General features: G+C 37.7%; 1 protein-coding gene across 1 annotated transcript in view; it reads left to right on the top strand.

Annotated features, from left to right (window-relative positions):
- CPA6 (carboxypeptidase A6) overlaps positions 1-18,113 on the top strand; it is a 354,688-nt gene that overhangs the window by 299,272 nt on the left and 37,303 nt on the right. Inside the window, 3 exon segments of the mRNA XM_043977877.1 lie at positions 5,192-5,265; positions 5,617-5,646; positions 5,648-5,694. Of these exon segments, the coding sequence (XP_043833812.1) occupies positions 5,192-5,265; positions 5,617-5,646; positions 5,648-5,694 (151 nt within the window).

The following is an 18,113-nucleotide window of genomic DNA, read 5'->3' as shown; positions in this document are numbered from 1 at the left end:
AAATAGGAACTACACACTGTTCAGCAAAAGTTTAGTATATTGAATATTCCCTAGCCCTTAATGACTTCTAGATACAAATTGAGACACTACTCAGCCTTCAGGAATGTTATGGGTTCATGATTAACCTGAAGTAGACTTCACTTCATTTTTTGTTCACTGAAAAGAACTCTACTCTTTAGAGAAGCAGGAAATTAACAAAGTAAGATCAGGTAGAGAGAACATTGAGAAACCAAACCTGCAGCATCTTTTTTTTTCCTTTCCCTCAGATGTAAGTCTGGTTTCCTAATTGTCAAACGTTTGTTTATTGGATCACTGGACCACTTAAAAAAAGAAGACCTGAGTTTGTCCATTTCACTCCATATTCATATTCTCTCTATCTAGGAATAGGCCACAGAACTCTTCTTGTTTGAATTTTTTCTTTCTTGGTATGTTGGGAGTCAGAATGCAAGAAAGAAGTATGTATTTTTTATTTTATCTCTTATTCATTTCTATAAATGGCTTTCTCTCCTCCTTTCCCACTCCACTGTCCCCCTCCTCTCTCCCCTCAGTCCCCCCATACAAATACACAATTATTGTTCTCAGAAATCAATTATATGCCATACACTATATTATGCCTGATCAAAAAGCCAGTCCATTGAAGCCAAAGACCTTTGAGAAGTTAACAGTTTGATTTTGCAAAATTTCTGCTTTGAAGGTTCTATCTTGTAGCTTTTTAGAGTCACACAGCTAGTAGGTGTCTGAGGCCAGATTAGAACTCAGGAAGAGGAGTCTTCTAGACTACAGGTCTACAGGTCTATGTGTTCATACTTTGGTTATATAAAATAGAAGGAAATTGCTGCCCTCCACTCCCTCATGTCTCTGGATTGTCCTTTGAGTCATTTGAAATGTTGAGTCCAGATAGCATGGTATTTTGAGATTCATAGTCATACAGTTTTGCTAAGAAGACATTTATTTATGTTAAAATCTTAATTTGTCCCACAGGGCCTTGTGAGATTTTAAATTGGATATTAGATCATAAATCTACCCTATTTAACCTTTCCCTTAATTTATCTCCCAGACTAGTAAATGGAAGAAGCTTCTGGTTTTCTAGATAGACCATTTATTGTATGGTAGTCACAAGGTGATGTTGATTAGAAGGATAGGAAAGTAGAAACACAATACAAATCGTCTTAAGTCTAAGCTTAGTCTATATTCCGTATAAAACTCACCAAAAGAGAAGGCCACCTTTGGGGAGAGAGAGACCGTCTGTGCAGCGCAGTCAGGAGACCAGCAGAGCAGGAAAAAACTCCCACTTCCGTTCTCTCCTTGCCTTTTAAGCTTGTACCCCGGAAGTGGAGTGCTAGCAGGCAGTCTGACATGTGCAGCAGGCGGACTGGCGTGCGTAGCTCATGCCATTGGTCTCCTCCCCAAAAGGGTGGTCCTTAAAAAAAACCTGGTGTCTTTCAGTTATCCTAACCGACTGTTAAAAAACTTTCATATTTTTTTACCACAGCCTCAACTTCCAGATTCAGTTCAAATAAACACTTCAACTATGAGTACAATATATACCTTTGCTATGATCATTAAAAAATATAGAGATACATTAGTAATTAAGGATACATGACAACTGAATACAATAGCATGAGATTTGTTTCTCATAGTCCCTCACAGAGGCCTGCCCTAGGTCTGTTAGCCTCTGCAACAATTCCTCTCCTTGTAATTGTTGTAATTGTTGAGTCGTGTCTGACTCTTCATGACTTAATTTGGGGTTTTCTTGGCAAAGATACTAGAGTGCTTTGCCATTTTCTTCTCCAGCTCATTTTACAGATGAGGAAAGTGAAGCAAGCAGAGGTAAGTGACTTGCCCAGAGTCACACAGCTAGTAGGTGTCTGAGGCCAGATTAGAACTCAGGAAAAGGAGTCTTCTAGACTACAGGTCCAGTGCTCTTTCCACTGTACTACCTAGCTTCCCCTATTTGTGATTCCTTTTTTTAAGTGCTGGATCTCAAGACCCTCTATGTGGCTTTGTCTCTGGCCTCTCCCACTCCTCCTTTTTATAATCATGATTTTCTATAAAGTAAATTTTCTGGGGGCAGCTAGGTGGTACAGTAGATAAAGCACTGGCCCTAGATTCAGGAGGACCTGAGTTCAAATCTGGCCTCAGACACTTAACACTTACTAGCTGTGTGACCCTTGGCAAGTCACTTAACCCCCATTGCCCCACCAAAAAATACACAAAAAAAAAACCACAAAAAAAAAACCCAAAAAAGCCCTAAAGTAAATTTTCCACTGTGCTACTGTCCTATGGGATACTTCCTTATTCTGATCCTATGTAAATGAGAGGGACTTACTATATGACCTGGCTAAAGTCCCTCACAAATTCATACAAGATTCCTTGATAAACACAACCAGAGACATAACTTGGCTCAGTGATCCTTAGTTTATTACCATCAATTGAAACATAAAAAATAAATAATTTCCAGCATTATTCACCATTACAATAAAAAAAAGTCTTACATGAGATCTAAATGTAGAATGAGAGTGATGTCTGTTATGTAGAGGATGATATCTTCCAGTTACTCTGATTAGTGGATAATATTGTTCTGGTTGCATCAACCCAGACCAAGAACATTTCAAGGCCTCATCAATAATCACTAATCAAAAAAGATCAGCCTACCAATTTATATAGGAAAACTAACTCGATAAGAAATGTCTATTGTCTAGGATATGATATGCAGATGAATGCCCCATCAAATGGAATTAATATATCAAAACATATATCTAGGGGGGCAGTAGGTGGCGCAGTGGATAGAGCACGGCCCTGGAGTCAGGAGTACCTGAATTCAAATCCGGCCTTAACACTTACTAGCTGTGTGACCCTGGGCAAGTCACTTAACCCAATTGCCTCACTAAAAAACAAAACAAAACATACATATATCTAGAATAGGCATTATAGATGGAAATGAGGTGGGCCAAAATTGAGAAGAGACATAGAGAGAGAGAGAGAGAGAGAGAGAGAGAGAGGAGAGACGAGAGAGAGAGAGAAATTGAAGACTAATGAGTAATGATAATTGCCAGAGCAAAATCTAGAGTAGTCAGGAAGAAGATGAAAGGTTTAGGACAAGAGATTGTCATTAATCCATCTTCTCTTTAAGAATCTCTAGCCATAGAGTTATAACTATATCTTTCTGAGTTTTAAAAAATCTGCTTCTTTGACATTTAGCATTCATATCTCATTATGGCTAGGATTCCTTCTTTGCCTATTACAAACTTGATAATACAGTCACTTTATCTCCTCATTAATAAGTTGTCCTTGGTAAAATAACTTCTAGAATAGCAGTTTTGTGTGTTGCTTCTTTCATCAAAGAGATGGCAATTTTAGCAAGGTAATTTAGGTACCATATTCCACTATTATACCTTTCTTCTATTTTGTTTTTATCATCTGCATAAGAAAAGCATCAACAATATTCTCCTCTGTTTATGTGATTTGTGTTGTAGCTTCACAGGAAAAAATGCCTCCATTTCTTCCTTAGCTCTCAATCCTCACTGAAAACTCTATACCAAGCTTCCTATCTCAGGTTTGAAGATTGTCAAATAAGTGTGAATCTTCTAACAAATCGTCCTAGTACTTCTGTACACTCCTTTTTTTTTTTTTTCTGCACACACCCTTCTGACATGTTTTATATACTTGTGGTTTGTCGAATCCAATAAACATTTAAGTGCCTAATATGTACCAGTCATTGTGCTAAGTGCTAAGGATACAATTAATAAAAAGAAAGATAGTTCTTGCCCTCAAGGAGCTTACAATCTAATAAAAGGAAACAACTTGCAAAAGGGTGCAGGAAAGTTGAAATGGGAAGAGAGACCCAGATGGTACCCAGTATAGGGACATGTTACTCCATGGAGTTGAAGCCAGGCAGAGCAGCAGGTGTAAATTAGAGTAGTTTTGTTCCTGATACAAAAATCTAAGGTGAGAATAAGCAAAGTTAAAAAATCTTTTGTTGGTTTAGAGTTTTATAATCAAATACTTCGAGGGGTATCCTATATCACTACCTCAATAATTACAGAAAGCCCAGAATTCTCCATTGAGTCAATAAATCAGAGGTATAAACCAAGTGTGAACAAGTTTTCGATATCTCTGTTGAATCAAACAAATGCATCTTAAATAATTGTATTAAAAATCTTTGATCAATTTAGGAATTCTCTAATACTATTGCTTGAAGTAAAATGATCCCACACAGGAAGTCTGTTCAGATTGATAGAAAAAACTCACCCAGCCCTGTCAGTTTTATATAAAATAGCATACCAATTCAGAACCCAAGAATTTGAACATCTGACAGTGAACCATTCTAGTCAAAAGTCCCGAGAGAAAAATAGAGTTGAAGAGAGAGGGAAGGTATTTGAGAGCAAGAATGAGTTAGAACCTCAAGAGTTAAACTGAAAAGAATTGTTAGCATGGGGACAACTGGCAAAAGGAAAGAGAAAAACGAGAACTAAGCTGCAGCTGAGAAGGTAGAGGCTAGGAGAGCTATCAAGGCAATTCATAGCAGAAAACTCTGGCTGAAGCCACCAGCTGTACCTACCCTCAATGACTGAAGAAGTTCCAAGAAAAGTTCTGATTTTCTCCAACTTCTTCCCAGTGCTTGTCTATTAATAGACACTATAATCTACTTTCCTGCTTCTCCACCTGAATGTTTCCAGTAGCCTGAATTTTGCTTCAACCACAAAGAGGCCAGTATATAGCTAATGATAAATCAAAATGTAAATTAAAACAGAGAACCAAACCTCTGCCTAAATGTTGGGAGTCTTCTAATGGGGGCTCAGAGCAACTGTGGTTATATTTCTTACTTTTCAATATAAATTCCCTAAAGGGGCAGATGAGGAAACATGTGGACCTGAGGAGATATTATATTGTTCTTAGGAGTCAAAGCAGCTAATTATCACAACATGTATGGTTGATTACATCTTCAGAGACAAAGGGTTAGATATATTGATGAATGTATCTGTGTGGTCACTGCACCCTCCTCAGTGACACCTGCATCCACTACTATTACAATTGCATTTCTTTTGAATTTATTAGACTTTTCCCCATTTAATTTCTTATATCATATTTTTGGTTGTCCTCCAGACATTTGTTTTGTGCTTGAATTGTAAAAGAAATTCATTCTTTGTCTTTTAGGCTCTTCAGACATATCGAGTGATCCTGCCATGAGAAAATGTTAATCACCTCTACTTCTACATTCAGCCTGTTTGTAATTGTTGATGGATACCATTTTAGTGGACCAATGTAAGCCATTTTGTCTTTCCACTGGATACTTGGATAATCACAGGACATAGAATTTTCAAGCTTGAAAGGCCTTTAGAAATTATTTAATCCAACTCCCTGAAAGAGGAGGCCACGAAAGGCAAAGTGACTTGCATAGAGTCACCAAGTTAGTTCATAGGAGGGCCAGGACTAGAACTTCCAACTCTTGATTATTAATCCAGTGTTCTCTCCATGAACTGCTCTGCTACCTCTTTCTTAGATGCTCAAAAGAAACCATGTATAAGTACTGAAATTGAGTAGTTGATCCACTATGGTACATGAACTAACCCTCGTAAATTTTTTTTCTTCATCTATTTTCTTAATTGAGGTTAGGATCGATTTTGGAGGAAAACAAGGTCAAGGAAACTCAAGGTTCCGTTGCCGTGGAGTGGATGCTAATCGTAATTGGAAGTGAATTGGTGTGGTAAGTTGGGAAATATTGGAAATTGGATCACAAGGTGCCCCTAGGTTTTCACACTTCAGAGTGACAAGCCTATTAGCAATCCAGCAGGAGCCTCTGCTACTTTTCTAGTCTATGCAAGACTGACATAGAAAAGCACAGACATGGGGTCTACCTTACATGATTCTCAAAGGAAATAAGGATAGATGTATGTGTGTGTTATGTATTTTGGGACAAGGAATTTAAGTCTGTCAGCCAAATTCTGAAAATGTCATTTAAACATAGATGTAAAAGTGGGAGGAATGATGTTTATGTGTCATAGATATAACTAGAGCAGGAACTAATTTGTGATTTAAATCTGGTTGAGTAATTTTATCATTCTCACCCCCACCATATTTATCCTTCCATGCTGATGAAAGCTGCCAAACCTTTCTTTCTAGTTATAGTCAACCAGTCAGTCAAGGTATATTTATTAACAATTATACACAGACAATTTTATTTTTTGCCTCCATTTCTATTTCAACCTTTACTCCTATTAATAAGGAAAGAACTTTCTGGCTTCTCCTTATGCTTTGATAGGTCCATGGTCTCAAACATATGAGGACCCCTTCCACCAGTACAAATCACAACCTGTCCAATTTTTATTTAAAAAAAAAACCTTTAAAAATAACTTTTAAAAGAAGATAGAAAATGTCTGGAAAGAACAATCAGATATGAATGTCTTAAAGCTCAGAAAATAAAATACATAAAAAGTAGAGAAAAACTTATGAGTAGTATCATATTTGAGGCCAGATGGAAAACAAAGACACCCTGTCAGAACATGGTCACTTTTGCTTTTCAGAACTATTTTTGCTCTCAGAACTACTCCTGACCACATATGAGCCACTTATTCCAAAAGTCAGGAGGTTTCAATCCTATGGGGACCCTTTCTACCAGGGCAGATCACAACCTCTCCATACCTTCCCACTCTTTTGCAGTTTCTTGCTGAGTAATTCCATAAAGTCACTAATGAAACTCTACTACATGAGCTAAAGACTGTTGTTTGTGGTTTTTATTTTGTTTGTTTTCATATTTTATGGCTATAACTATAATCCTTGAACTATCCATATGTTATCCTTTACTCTGATTACATGAATGACCTACCACCTCCTCTGGTCTTAGATGTCATTGATTTATATAGCACTATAAAGCACTACATAAATATGAGTTATTACTACTAATAATCCATGTCCTTGAGAATTAAAGCAGAAACTGCGGCTATTTTACTGTCTTATTTTTTATGTTACATTCAGGAAACATGCTTTCGATGTATTATTATTACTAACATAATAACTCCTATTTATATAACAGTTTGCATTTTACAAAGAGCTTTTCTCACAACTTTTTGAGGCAGGTAGTACAAGTTTTATCTTCTCCAGTTTGCAAATGAAAACACTGATGATCACCAGTTTAATTCAATTCACCCAACATTTATTAGGTGCCTATACTGTGCAAGGCACTGTGGTGTGTGCTGGAAATATGAAGACAAACGTAAAATCCCTGCCCTCCAGAAGTTCACATTTTATGGAGAGAATTGCCCATAATCCCTTATCTGGTAATTGTCAGAGCAAGAACTTTATGGCAAATCTTCTCCTGACACCGTTCTACCATTCACAGTATTATTCTTTCATGCTACTGACTAAATTCAGATTTATTTTTTCAGAAATTTTAACTACTTGATTCTAATAAGGACCTTGAGAATGGGAAAAAAATCTTGCAGACACTGGACTTCCAAAACTGTACATGGCCTGGTAACCTGAGAAGATTGCCGTTCAGTCATTTTTCAGTTATCTGATTCTTCACGATCCCATTTGGAGTTTTCTTGGCAAGGATACTGGAGTTATCTCTCATTTCCTTTTCCAGTTCATTTTATAGATGAGGAAACTGAGACAAACAAGGTTAAATGGCTTACCCAGAATCACACAGCTAGTATGTGTCTGAGCCCAAATTTGAACTTATGAAGATGAGTCTTCCCTGACTCCAGGCCTGGCACTCTATCCACTGCGCCACTTAGCTGCCCCAAGAGGATGGTGTTACCCAATTGAAGTCAGTCAGAAAAACTGCACTTATATCCTCATGGAAAACAGATTTGACTCCATGACATTCAGACCACACACTAATTTGAAAATACTTCCTTCTCTTATCAAGTTTGAAGAAGTTTTCAGAAGGCTATGTCTTCTGTTTTTCCATAAGAAACATAAAGATAGGGCAGCTAGGTGGCCCAGTGGATAAAGCACTGGCCCTGGATTCAGGAGGACCTGAGTTCAAAATTGACCTCAGACACTTGACACTTACTAGCTGTGTGACCCTGGGCAAGTCACTTAACCCTCATTTACCCTGCAAAAAAAAGAAAAACAAAAAAACTAAAGATAGTATGAGAAAATAATTATTAATAATGGATTTCTTGGGGGGACCCAGGCACCCAGTTCTAGCCTTTTCCCCACCTCCACTTTGGAAGGTTCAGTCCAGGAGACTTTAGCTAAACTCAAGGTCTACTTCTGTACAGGGAATACAAAGAAGTGGAGAATAAACTCTTTGACTAGTTCAGTGAACTGAGGGGATTAAGCCACATCTATCTGGACTTTGACTTTGCCCTCAGGGGGTCGGTCTCCCATGTCATAGGTGTAGAGCTCATTTTAATATGGCACCCTCAGGTCATGGCAACCAATGGAATTGAATGATGCTAGCCAATTAGCTTTGATCAGTGTATAAGGAGCCGCTTCTATTGAAAGGAGGAAAAAGCCTCAGACCACTAGGCAAGCACCATTCTTGGCTTGCTCTCTGGGCTTGGAAGGCTGTCCACTTGGTGAGCGCTCTCCTCTTAGGATAGTAGAGGTGATGTAGAGACAAAATGGCTCTGGAGGGTCTTCTGCTTGTGTTAAATGCCACGTGATCAATTTCCTTACTAATATTTAATATATTTTAATAATAAATACTGCCTAAAGGAGTGCAATAGCCATTAATTTATAAGTAGCAATATTTTAGAAAACCCAGTCTGGCTCCCCAATAATTCAGCTAGAAATAGTTAGTCCCCCAATAATTTATATAAAACAATAGATAAGTTCTCTTGCCAGACTACTGAAACTTACACATATAGAAAGCAACACTACCAGGATAAAGTAACCTCCTTTCACCTTCAGTGCTTCCATCTTCCCTTCTAAAATGTAAAGTGACCTCCATCTCTACCTTAAAGATATATTAAGAAGATAAATGATATTCTAATTACAAAATGGGAGATTATCTAATATTTTTCTACACAAGGTAAAACTTCCTTTAGTAGGTTAGTGTTCACCTTATATTGGGATGACTCAGAGGCTCAGACTCAGACCCAACAAGTCTATCCTGCAGAATAAAATGGACTAGACTCAGGCAGACAATCTAGTACTGGGTTTTGCTCCCAGGTGACTATAACTGGTTTCTCAAGTCCTGCTCCCTCAGTTGTTTCTCTGACCCTGTCATGGGGGCAAGTTGTGGCAGGATGTTTCCCTCATCAAGGCAGGGAATAAACTGCCTTGATATTGAAGTGTGGCCCAGGTAGTTGGAGAGGGCAACTGCCTGGCTTTGCTAACAAGCTATCGTTTCCCTCTTCTCCCCATCATGTTCACCTTATTCTTTTAAGTCCTGATTCTTTTCTACATCAATCATCACCATCCTTCCTCTCAAGTGCAATGAGCACAAACCAGGCAATTTCAGCTAACACAATATCTGAGAGGAGTATAAATATCATTATCTCAGTTTTACAGATGGAGAAACTGAAGCATTCAGAGTCTAAGTGATTTAGCCAAGGTTAACCTGGCTAGTAAGAAGCAGAGCCAGAACTCAAACCCAGACACTTTGACCCCAAATCCAGTGTTCTTTCCATTACCCTGTCTGCCCCAAATCTGTCAGATCAAAATTGTCCTCTGTCTCCAGCAGGTGCGAACCAAGAGCTTAAAGGCTGCATTATTGATCCTTTACAGCCCCACCTGTTTCCCATTTCTCTAGTTTAACAGTACTAGCTAAGTAACTCTAGCAGCCCAGCTAATTATGTATGTGTAAACTTAGACTCTTGTTTGTAAACCCTCCCTATCATGTTGCATTGAAGTCTCTGGCTTCCATTTGGTTTTCCTTCTCTACTGAGTTTATCGATCTTGTTGATAATATTTTTCCACTTTGGGCTCTTACTTCAGCTATAGTCTCAGCTTATCATTCCCTCGATTCCTTCTTTTGGTTTTTGATTCATTTAAATTTTCCTAGCAAAGTCAGTTTTCAAGACATAAAATGAATTTCCTCAAATTTCAAATAATTAGCAAATTATACACCTCTTCATAGCAGTTATTACAGTGAACAGGATACATTATTTATTCTGTATTCTAACTGATCCTGAATATGCTGGCAAAAAAATTATTTTCAAAAAGTTATCAGAACATCAGACCCCTTAGTGACTTTTAGCCCAACCTGTACATGATCACATTGTTATATGCCTGAAGTGAGATTGGTACCCAAGTTTCCTGACTCCAAGTATAATGATCATCTCTGGATCCAATCTACTTTTAAAGCTTTATTACAGGGGCAGCTAGGTGGCACACTGGCCTTGGATTCAGGAGGACCTGAATTCAAATCCAGCCTCAGAAACTTGACACAACTAGCTGTGTGACCCTTTGGCAAGTCACTTAACCCTCATTGCCCTGCAAAAAAACAAACAAACAAACAAAAAAGCTTTATTACAAAAGTACTTAAAGTCTAGACCAAAGGTTCTTAACCTTTTTTGTGTCACAGTCTCCTTTCTTAGTCTGATGAAACCTGAATCTCTTCTCAGAATAATGTTTTAAATACACAAAATAAAATACACATGATTAAAAAGCAAAGCAATTATATTGAAATACGGTTATCAGAATACTAAAACAGCAAGTTCCAGATCCCACATTAAGAAGCCCTGGTCTAGCCAAACTGAACTTTTTGCTTTTCTTCACATGTAACATCCCACCTCTCACTTCTGTGCCTTTTATGATTGGAAAGCACTCCTCTCTCAGCTCTGTCTTTTAGAATCTCTAGTTTTGGCTCAAGTGTTTCTTCTGCCTTAATTTCTGCTGCAAGAAACTTCCCCTGAAATTACCTTGTATTTATTCTGCACATATTTTGCATGTGTATATATGTCTATGTGTCTATGTGTGTGAGGGACAGCAAGAATTAATAATCAATTATTGAAATTGTTTGGTTTAGGTTTTCTCTTTGCCTTTCTTCATTACTTCATTTTTTATCTATGGAAAAATAGATCTCTCAAAGGCTGGTAAAGCTGGAGAAGAAAAGTAGAAGCAAGTGACCCAATGCCTAAATTGACCATTTCAATCCCTGATTATTTGACAGCTAGCTGCCATTTTATTACTACACTGCTTATCACTCTCTCCTCTTTGATACTCTTGTCTGTCCAGGTTTTAACTCCAGTGGTTTCCTATTGTCTCTAGGAGTAAATACAAGGTGCTCTGTTTAGCATTCAAAGCCCTTTATAACCTAGCACACTCCTACCTTTCTAAGTCTTCTTATACCTTACTCCCCAACATATACTCTGATCCAGTGACACAGGCCTCCTGACTGTTCCACAAGCAAGACACTCCGCTTCTTGGCTCTAGGCATTTTTTTTCCGGCTGTCCCCCATGCCTAGAATGCTGCCTCTATAAAAATAGAAAATAAATGTTGTTGTTGTTGTTGTTCAGTCATTTTTCAGTCATGTCTGACCCCCATTTGGGGTTTTCTTAGCAAAGATACTAGAATGGTTTGCTATTTCCTTCTCCAGCTCATTTTACAGATGAGGAAACTGAGGGAAACAGGGTTAAGAGATTTGCTCAACTGGGGCAGCTAGGTGGCGCAGTAGATAGAGCACCGGCCCTGGATTCAGGAGTACCTGAGTTCAAATCTGGCTTCAGACACTTACCACTTACTAGCTGTGTGACCCTGGGCAAGTCACTTAACCCCAGTTGCCTCACTAAAAAAAAGAGAGAGAGAGAGAGAGACTTGCTCAAGGTCTTAGAGCTAGTAAGTGTCTGAGGCCAGATTTGAACTCAGGAAGATGACAAAAGCCTGGCACTCTATCCACTGTGTCACCTAGCTGCTGTGCTATAAAATGTACTAAAAGAATTAATTTACTCACCCTGAAAATACCAAATGCTCCTTGCTACCAGCAATTCTCTTTCTTCCAATCCAGAAAAAAAAGGATGTTTTAAGCCAGAATTAAAGTTATTTATTCACTTCAGATCCCCTTAAATAAGTTTTAGTTTCACCAAGTCCTGTCTAATGGAAGAGATATTAGAATAAGGGTGCCGTTTGTTCCCAATGAAAACCTAACATTCATAGGAACAGTCCAGAGGCAATTAAGATTGGGGTAGTGGATAGATCAGTCATTCAACAAGCATTTTTTTAATCACCTCCCAAGTGCCAGGTACACTGTGCTAGGCATTGAGTACAAAACAAAATATCAAAACTGGAACAGTTACTGCCCTCAGAGACAATGTGTATGTATGTATGTGTGTGTGTGTGTGTGTATGTGTGTGTCCATATAGACACAAAGGCACATATACACATGCAAAATATGTGCAGAATAAATACAAGGTGATTTCAGGGGAAGTCTCTAGCAGCAGAAATTAAGAAAGGCAGAAGAAACACTTGAGACAAAACTAGAGATTCTAAAAGACAGTGGTGAGAGAGGAGTGCTTTCCAATCATAAAAGACATAAAAGTGAGAGGTAGGATGTTACATGTGAAGAAAAGCAAAAAGTTCAGTTTGACTAGACCAGGGCTTCTTAACATGGGGTCTGGAACTTGCTGTTTTAATATTCTGATAACTGTATTTCAATATAATTGCTTTGCTTTTTAATCATGTATTTTATTTTATGTATTTAAAACATTATTCTGAGAAGAGATTCAGGTTTCATCAGACTAAGAAAGGGGACCATGACACAAAAAAGATTAAGAACCCCTGGTCTAGACTTTAAATACATGAAGGGAATTTGTAATAATTTATAATAAAGCTTTAAAGGTAGATTGGAGCCAGAAATGATCATTATACTTGGAGTCGGGAAACTTGGGTACCAGTCCCACTTCAGGCATATAACAATGTGATCATGTATAGGGTGGGCTAAAAGTCACAAAAGGGTGTGATGCTCTAATAACTTTTTGAAAATTATTTTTTTCTTTATTTTTTGCCATTTATGATATTTTATTTTTCACACAGAATGTAAATTCATTTCCTATATATGCTGTATTTGATGCTATGGTATTATAAAATAAAAACAAAAAATAAAGGAGTTGTTAAATATTTGTGACTTTTGGCCCACCCAGTACAAGTCTCATAATCTCTTCATAGCCTCAGTTTCCTCATCTGTAAAATAAAGATAATTTACTACTTTACAGGACCGTAGGGAGAAAAACACTTTACAAACTTTAATGTATACATATGAACAACTATGTATATATGAACTGTTAATGTTATTTTTCTCTCTAAGAAAGATGATCAGACTCACACCTGCCTTCCCTGTTTTCTCTACCTTCACTGCTGTCAGCATGACTTACATGTAAGATTCAGGTAATCCCATGTATTTTGGTGGACCATGCATAGATTCATAGCACGTAGGCAAGAAGTTGTCTCTGCTTCCCACACCTATAGAAAAATAATGATTAATAGAACAAGGTGTCAGAGGAGACAGGAGGTTTGGGATCTTAGGTATAAATGGAGAACTTTGCCTTGGCAAAGAGGAGGGCTTCCTTATCCATCTTCCTTGTGCTTACCATCAAGGGCATAACTAGAAAATTACTTGAAATTTATGAAAATATCTGCCAAATCAATGTATGCTTTATTGATATGCATGTCCAGGGAACTTACCAACAATCTCAAATTTTGAAATAACATAAAAGAAAATAAAAGCAAAGGTAGATAAAAATATGAAAAATATGGCACAATATTGTAAGAAGACAATTAGGGGTGATAAAGCCTATAAGTTAAGGATGGTAATGAAGGCTAACAAAACAGAGAAGGGGGTTGATAGCTATACTAGAGAAAAGATCAAAGAAAGAATAGGACTACTGATAACCACAAGTGAAATGATGATAATAGGGAAGGAAATGGTCTTCAATTTGTATTTTTCTACTGTTTTAGAATAAGTTTAATGGGGAGTTGATAACATAAGAGAAATTAGGAGATAGTAAGATAGTGCCAGGCATGAAGTCAAGAAGACCCAAGTTCAAATCCAGCCTCAGACACTTACTAGCTATATGACCCTGGGTAAGTCACTTAACCTCAGTTTGCCTTAATCCACAGGAGAAGGAAATGGCAAACCGCTCCAGTATCTTTTCCAAAAGTCATGAAGAGTCAGACATGACTAAATGACCGAACAACAATAAAGATAGCACATACTTTATAGATATTTTGTTTGTACTTACATGTATAAATACGTATGTGTGTATATATGTACATTTTGTTTCCCCCAAAATGACATAAACTTCTTGAGGGCAAGTTTGTTGTATTTATTTCTGTAGAATCCCCGGGCCTAGTACAAGGACAGGCACAGAACAGATACCTAACAAATTCTTGTTAATTGGTTGATTGGCATTCCATTCTATTTTTAGAAATGGAGTCAAGTCTACTGCTTCCACAGTGTTTTGGAGTAGTTGGTTTAGAATTTGAAAGTCTTTTGCAATTTACCCACCTATTTCCTCTCATTTTCATGCTTTCAATTTTTACAGTGATTTTTTTTTGTTTGTTTCATGCCACTCTATTTTTTTCTCCCCAACACCAGAATGTGAACACCTGCTTCTTCATTCTGGATGTTGCATTCCTTTCCTAATTGAGCAATCATTATTCTACTTTTTATGCATTAAAAAAACCCAGTGTATATGGAGCAGATTTTAATGCTCACCAAATGTTAATCTGTTTAAAGGTATCTACTCTTCAGTCATTCCAGTCACGTCCAACTCTTTGTGACCCGTTTGGGGTTTTCTTATCAAACATACAGGAGTGGTTTGCCATTTCCTTCTTCAGTTCATTTTACCACTGAGGAAACTGAAGAAAACAGAGTTAAGTGACTTGCTCAGGGTCACACAGCTAGTAAGTATCTGAGGTCAGATTGGAACTCAAGTCCTCCTGACTCCAGGCCCAGCACTCTATCCACTGTGCCACCTAGCTGATATTTTTACCACAGAACTGGGACTATTATTCTCATAATTTATAGTTTTTTAAACTTCTACAAATACCTGATGACATAGAGAAAACAATTCATTTTGAAAAGTACCTGTCCAAGAAGGGGTGCCTAACTGGCTGTTTCTTGGTTTTCTTAAAAAAATAGAGAGCCACCTGCCACGCCCTCCTCTCCTTGTGGCTCAGCTCATCAGTGTTTTGTCTCTGTTCTTTCTGTTCCATCCCACTGTGTTCTGGCTATGTTTGTTCTGTTTTGTTTTGTTTTGTTTTTGGTGAGGCAGTTGGGGTTAAGTGACTTGCTCAGGGTCACACAGCTAGTAAGTATCTGAGGTCAGATCAGAACTCAGGTCCTCCTGACTCCAGGGCCGGTGCTCTATCCACTGTGCCATCTAGCTGCCCCTTGTTTTTGTTTTTGTTTCCTGGCTATGTTTGAAAGGGAAGCTTCTAGACTATGTTAAATTTGCCTATTATAGTTTAAGGCATCCATGACACTCTCCTAGTTGCTTAAATTAGGCCAGAAATGAGGACCAAATAGTTGAAGGTATTACAAGAAGTTATAGATAAACCTCATATTTAACAAAGGAGGTGTTTATACTGAGACCTTCCTGATTGTCCTAGTTAGCACTTTGCTCTCCTGCCTCAAAAGAGCATATGTATACTTTCAAAATGTTATATCTTCCCTGTTTGTCCAGTAGAACAAAACATCTTGAGGGCAAGGATTGATTTTCAATTTGTCTTTATATCCCAAGTACCCAACACAGTGTCTTATACTTATCAAGTCCTTAACAGTGGATAAATTTGGGTTACATTGGACTTTTTTTGTTTGTTTTATTTTTTGTTTTTTGTTTTTTAAGTGAGGCAATTGGGGTTAAGTGACTTGCCCAGGGTCACATAGCTAGTAAGTGTCAAATGTCTGAGGCCAGATTTGAACTCAGGTGCTCCTGACTCCAGGGCCAGTGCTCTATCCACTGCGCCACCTAGCTGCCCCTACATTAGACTTTAAAAGAAGACAGAAAACACTGCAGAGTGTTCAACACTATGGCTAAATCATAATATATATATATATATATGTATGTATGTGTGTGTGTGTATGTATGTATATGACCCCTGCCTATCAACTGAAACTCGGTAACAAATGGGAGAGCAATTTGAGTGGGGAAGAATGTAATGTGAGAAGAATCTAAAGAAAGGGAATAAAAGAATTACGGCGGGGTGGGGTCATTATTAATTTACTGTAGTATAGAGAGCAATGATAATGAGCAAAAATGTAATATGTTATATTTCAAGACTACAAATGATTTTTAAAAGTAATATTCTTTCAAGCTAAAAGTGAACAAATACGGCCATTAGTGACCTCTACATTTTCAACAATCTTTTTTCCATGACTGTATGTGAAAGGGATAGAACTTTGGGGTGGAAAATGATGGAATTTAACAAGCATGTTCAAGAAACCTCTACTAGGTATGTGTTAAAAATTAGGTATTTATGATAAATCTGATGTACTCTAATGGGTCTACAATTTCATCACGGCAGATACTCACTACAACAATGCAGCTTTCAACACACCTATGCCTGCCCATCCTTTGTAACTCTTGTCCATGTCCTCCCATAAATATGTCACACAGAGCCAAAAAGTCTGTGTGGCCAACCAGAACCAGAACCAACCAGCACTCATGCTTTATGCACATTTTTATAGACAGAAAATACACAAGGAAGAAATCCCATGACTATCATGATTGTGCCAAAGGCTTTCCAGTGGAGAGTGGACCTCCAAGTTTATCAGAAAAGTCACATTAGAGTAACAATGAAGACAAGTCACAGTGTGACCCAAATTTGGGTATTTGTAGAGAAGAAATCAACACCTGGAAGAAACTGGTTAAATGTGCTATTTGTAGGAAACATTTTATTCAGAGGTCATGCTTTTTTTTTTTTTTAAGTAAAGCGGGGCTAAGTGATTTGCCTAGGGTCACATAGCTAGTAAGTATCTGAGACTGAATTTGAACTCAGGTCTTCATTTCTCTAGGCCCAACACTCTATCCACTGCACCACCTATTTACCCCTAGAGGTCATGTTTTGAATATTCATGAAAAAGTATATTTGAAAGTCTTCCTTATCTTCTCTTGACCTTGCCACTCTATCTGACTGGCCTATCTTGCTTTCCACTCATAATTTCTGATAACAATCTCTACACTGTTGTTGTTTGGTCATTTCAGTCATGTCCAACTCTTTGTGACCCTATTTTGGGATTTTCTTGGCAAAGATACTGAAGGGGTTTGCCATTTCCTTCTCCAGTTCATTTTACAGATGAGGAAACTGAGATAAACAGGATTAAGTGACTTGCTCAGGGTCACACAAGTAGTAAACATCTGAGGTTGGATTTGAATTCACTAAGATGAGTCTTCCTGATTTCAAGTGCAATGCTCTATCCACTGCATTACCTAGCTGCTCTTTGACACTGCACATCCTATATAATAACTTGATTGTAATATGTCACAATCCACTCGTCCACTTTTGATTACCCTTTGGATGATAATAGGTATTAGAAATACAAAGAAGATGAACAAGAATTATAAAATTTTATAACTGGAAAGGAACTTAGAGTTCACTTAGTCCACCCCCCTAAATTTTTAAGTTCTTTCCCTATAGCATAAATGAACCCCTGGCTTGGGATACTGAAAAAAAAACTTGGTTTAGGGCTAACATCCCAAACTAATTAACAGTTCTGTCCTTGGACAAGACCTTTCACCTATGATCTATGCATTCAGTGCTTTGAAGCACCATAAAAATAGGAGTTAGTAATACTGTCAACCACTTATAAATTAATGTGCCTCCATCCTACTTTCTGAAAAATGAAGATGATGATATTATCATATAATAATAACTGATATTATATAGTACTTCAAAGTTGGCAAAATGCTTTACATGCATTATTTCATTGGAGCCTCTGAATGACCTTGTGAGGTACAGGTACTTCATATTCTACAGATAAGGACTCAAGCTCAGAGAGATTAAATAACTTTGCAGTGGTCCCAAAGCTAGTGTCAGAGGGAGGAGTCCACCATCATTATCATCTAAGATGCTGATATGCTAGACTTCTGATCTGTTTCCTAAAATCCTCAGCTATTTCTTTTCTGTCCATGTCATCTGTAATATATTCCAAGGACACAATTGTTTCCTTTTCTCCCTCCAAAGATCTCTCAATGCTCTATCTCCACTCTGCTTCTTA

The sequence above is a fragment of the Dromiciops gliroides genome, chromosome 1 (assembly GCF_019393635.1).
Source record: "Dromiciops gliroides isolate mDroGli1 chromosome 1, mDroGli1.pri, whole genome shotgun sequence".
Classification (NCBI taxonomy): Eukaryota; Metazoa; Chordata; class Mammalia; order Microbiotheria; family Microbiotheriidae; genus Dromiciops; species Dromiciops gliroides.
Note: the sequence above shows the minus strand (reverse complement) of the source record. Positions and strands in the feature narration are given on the sequence as shown.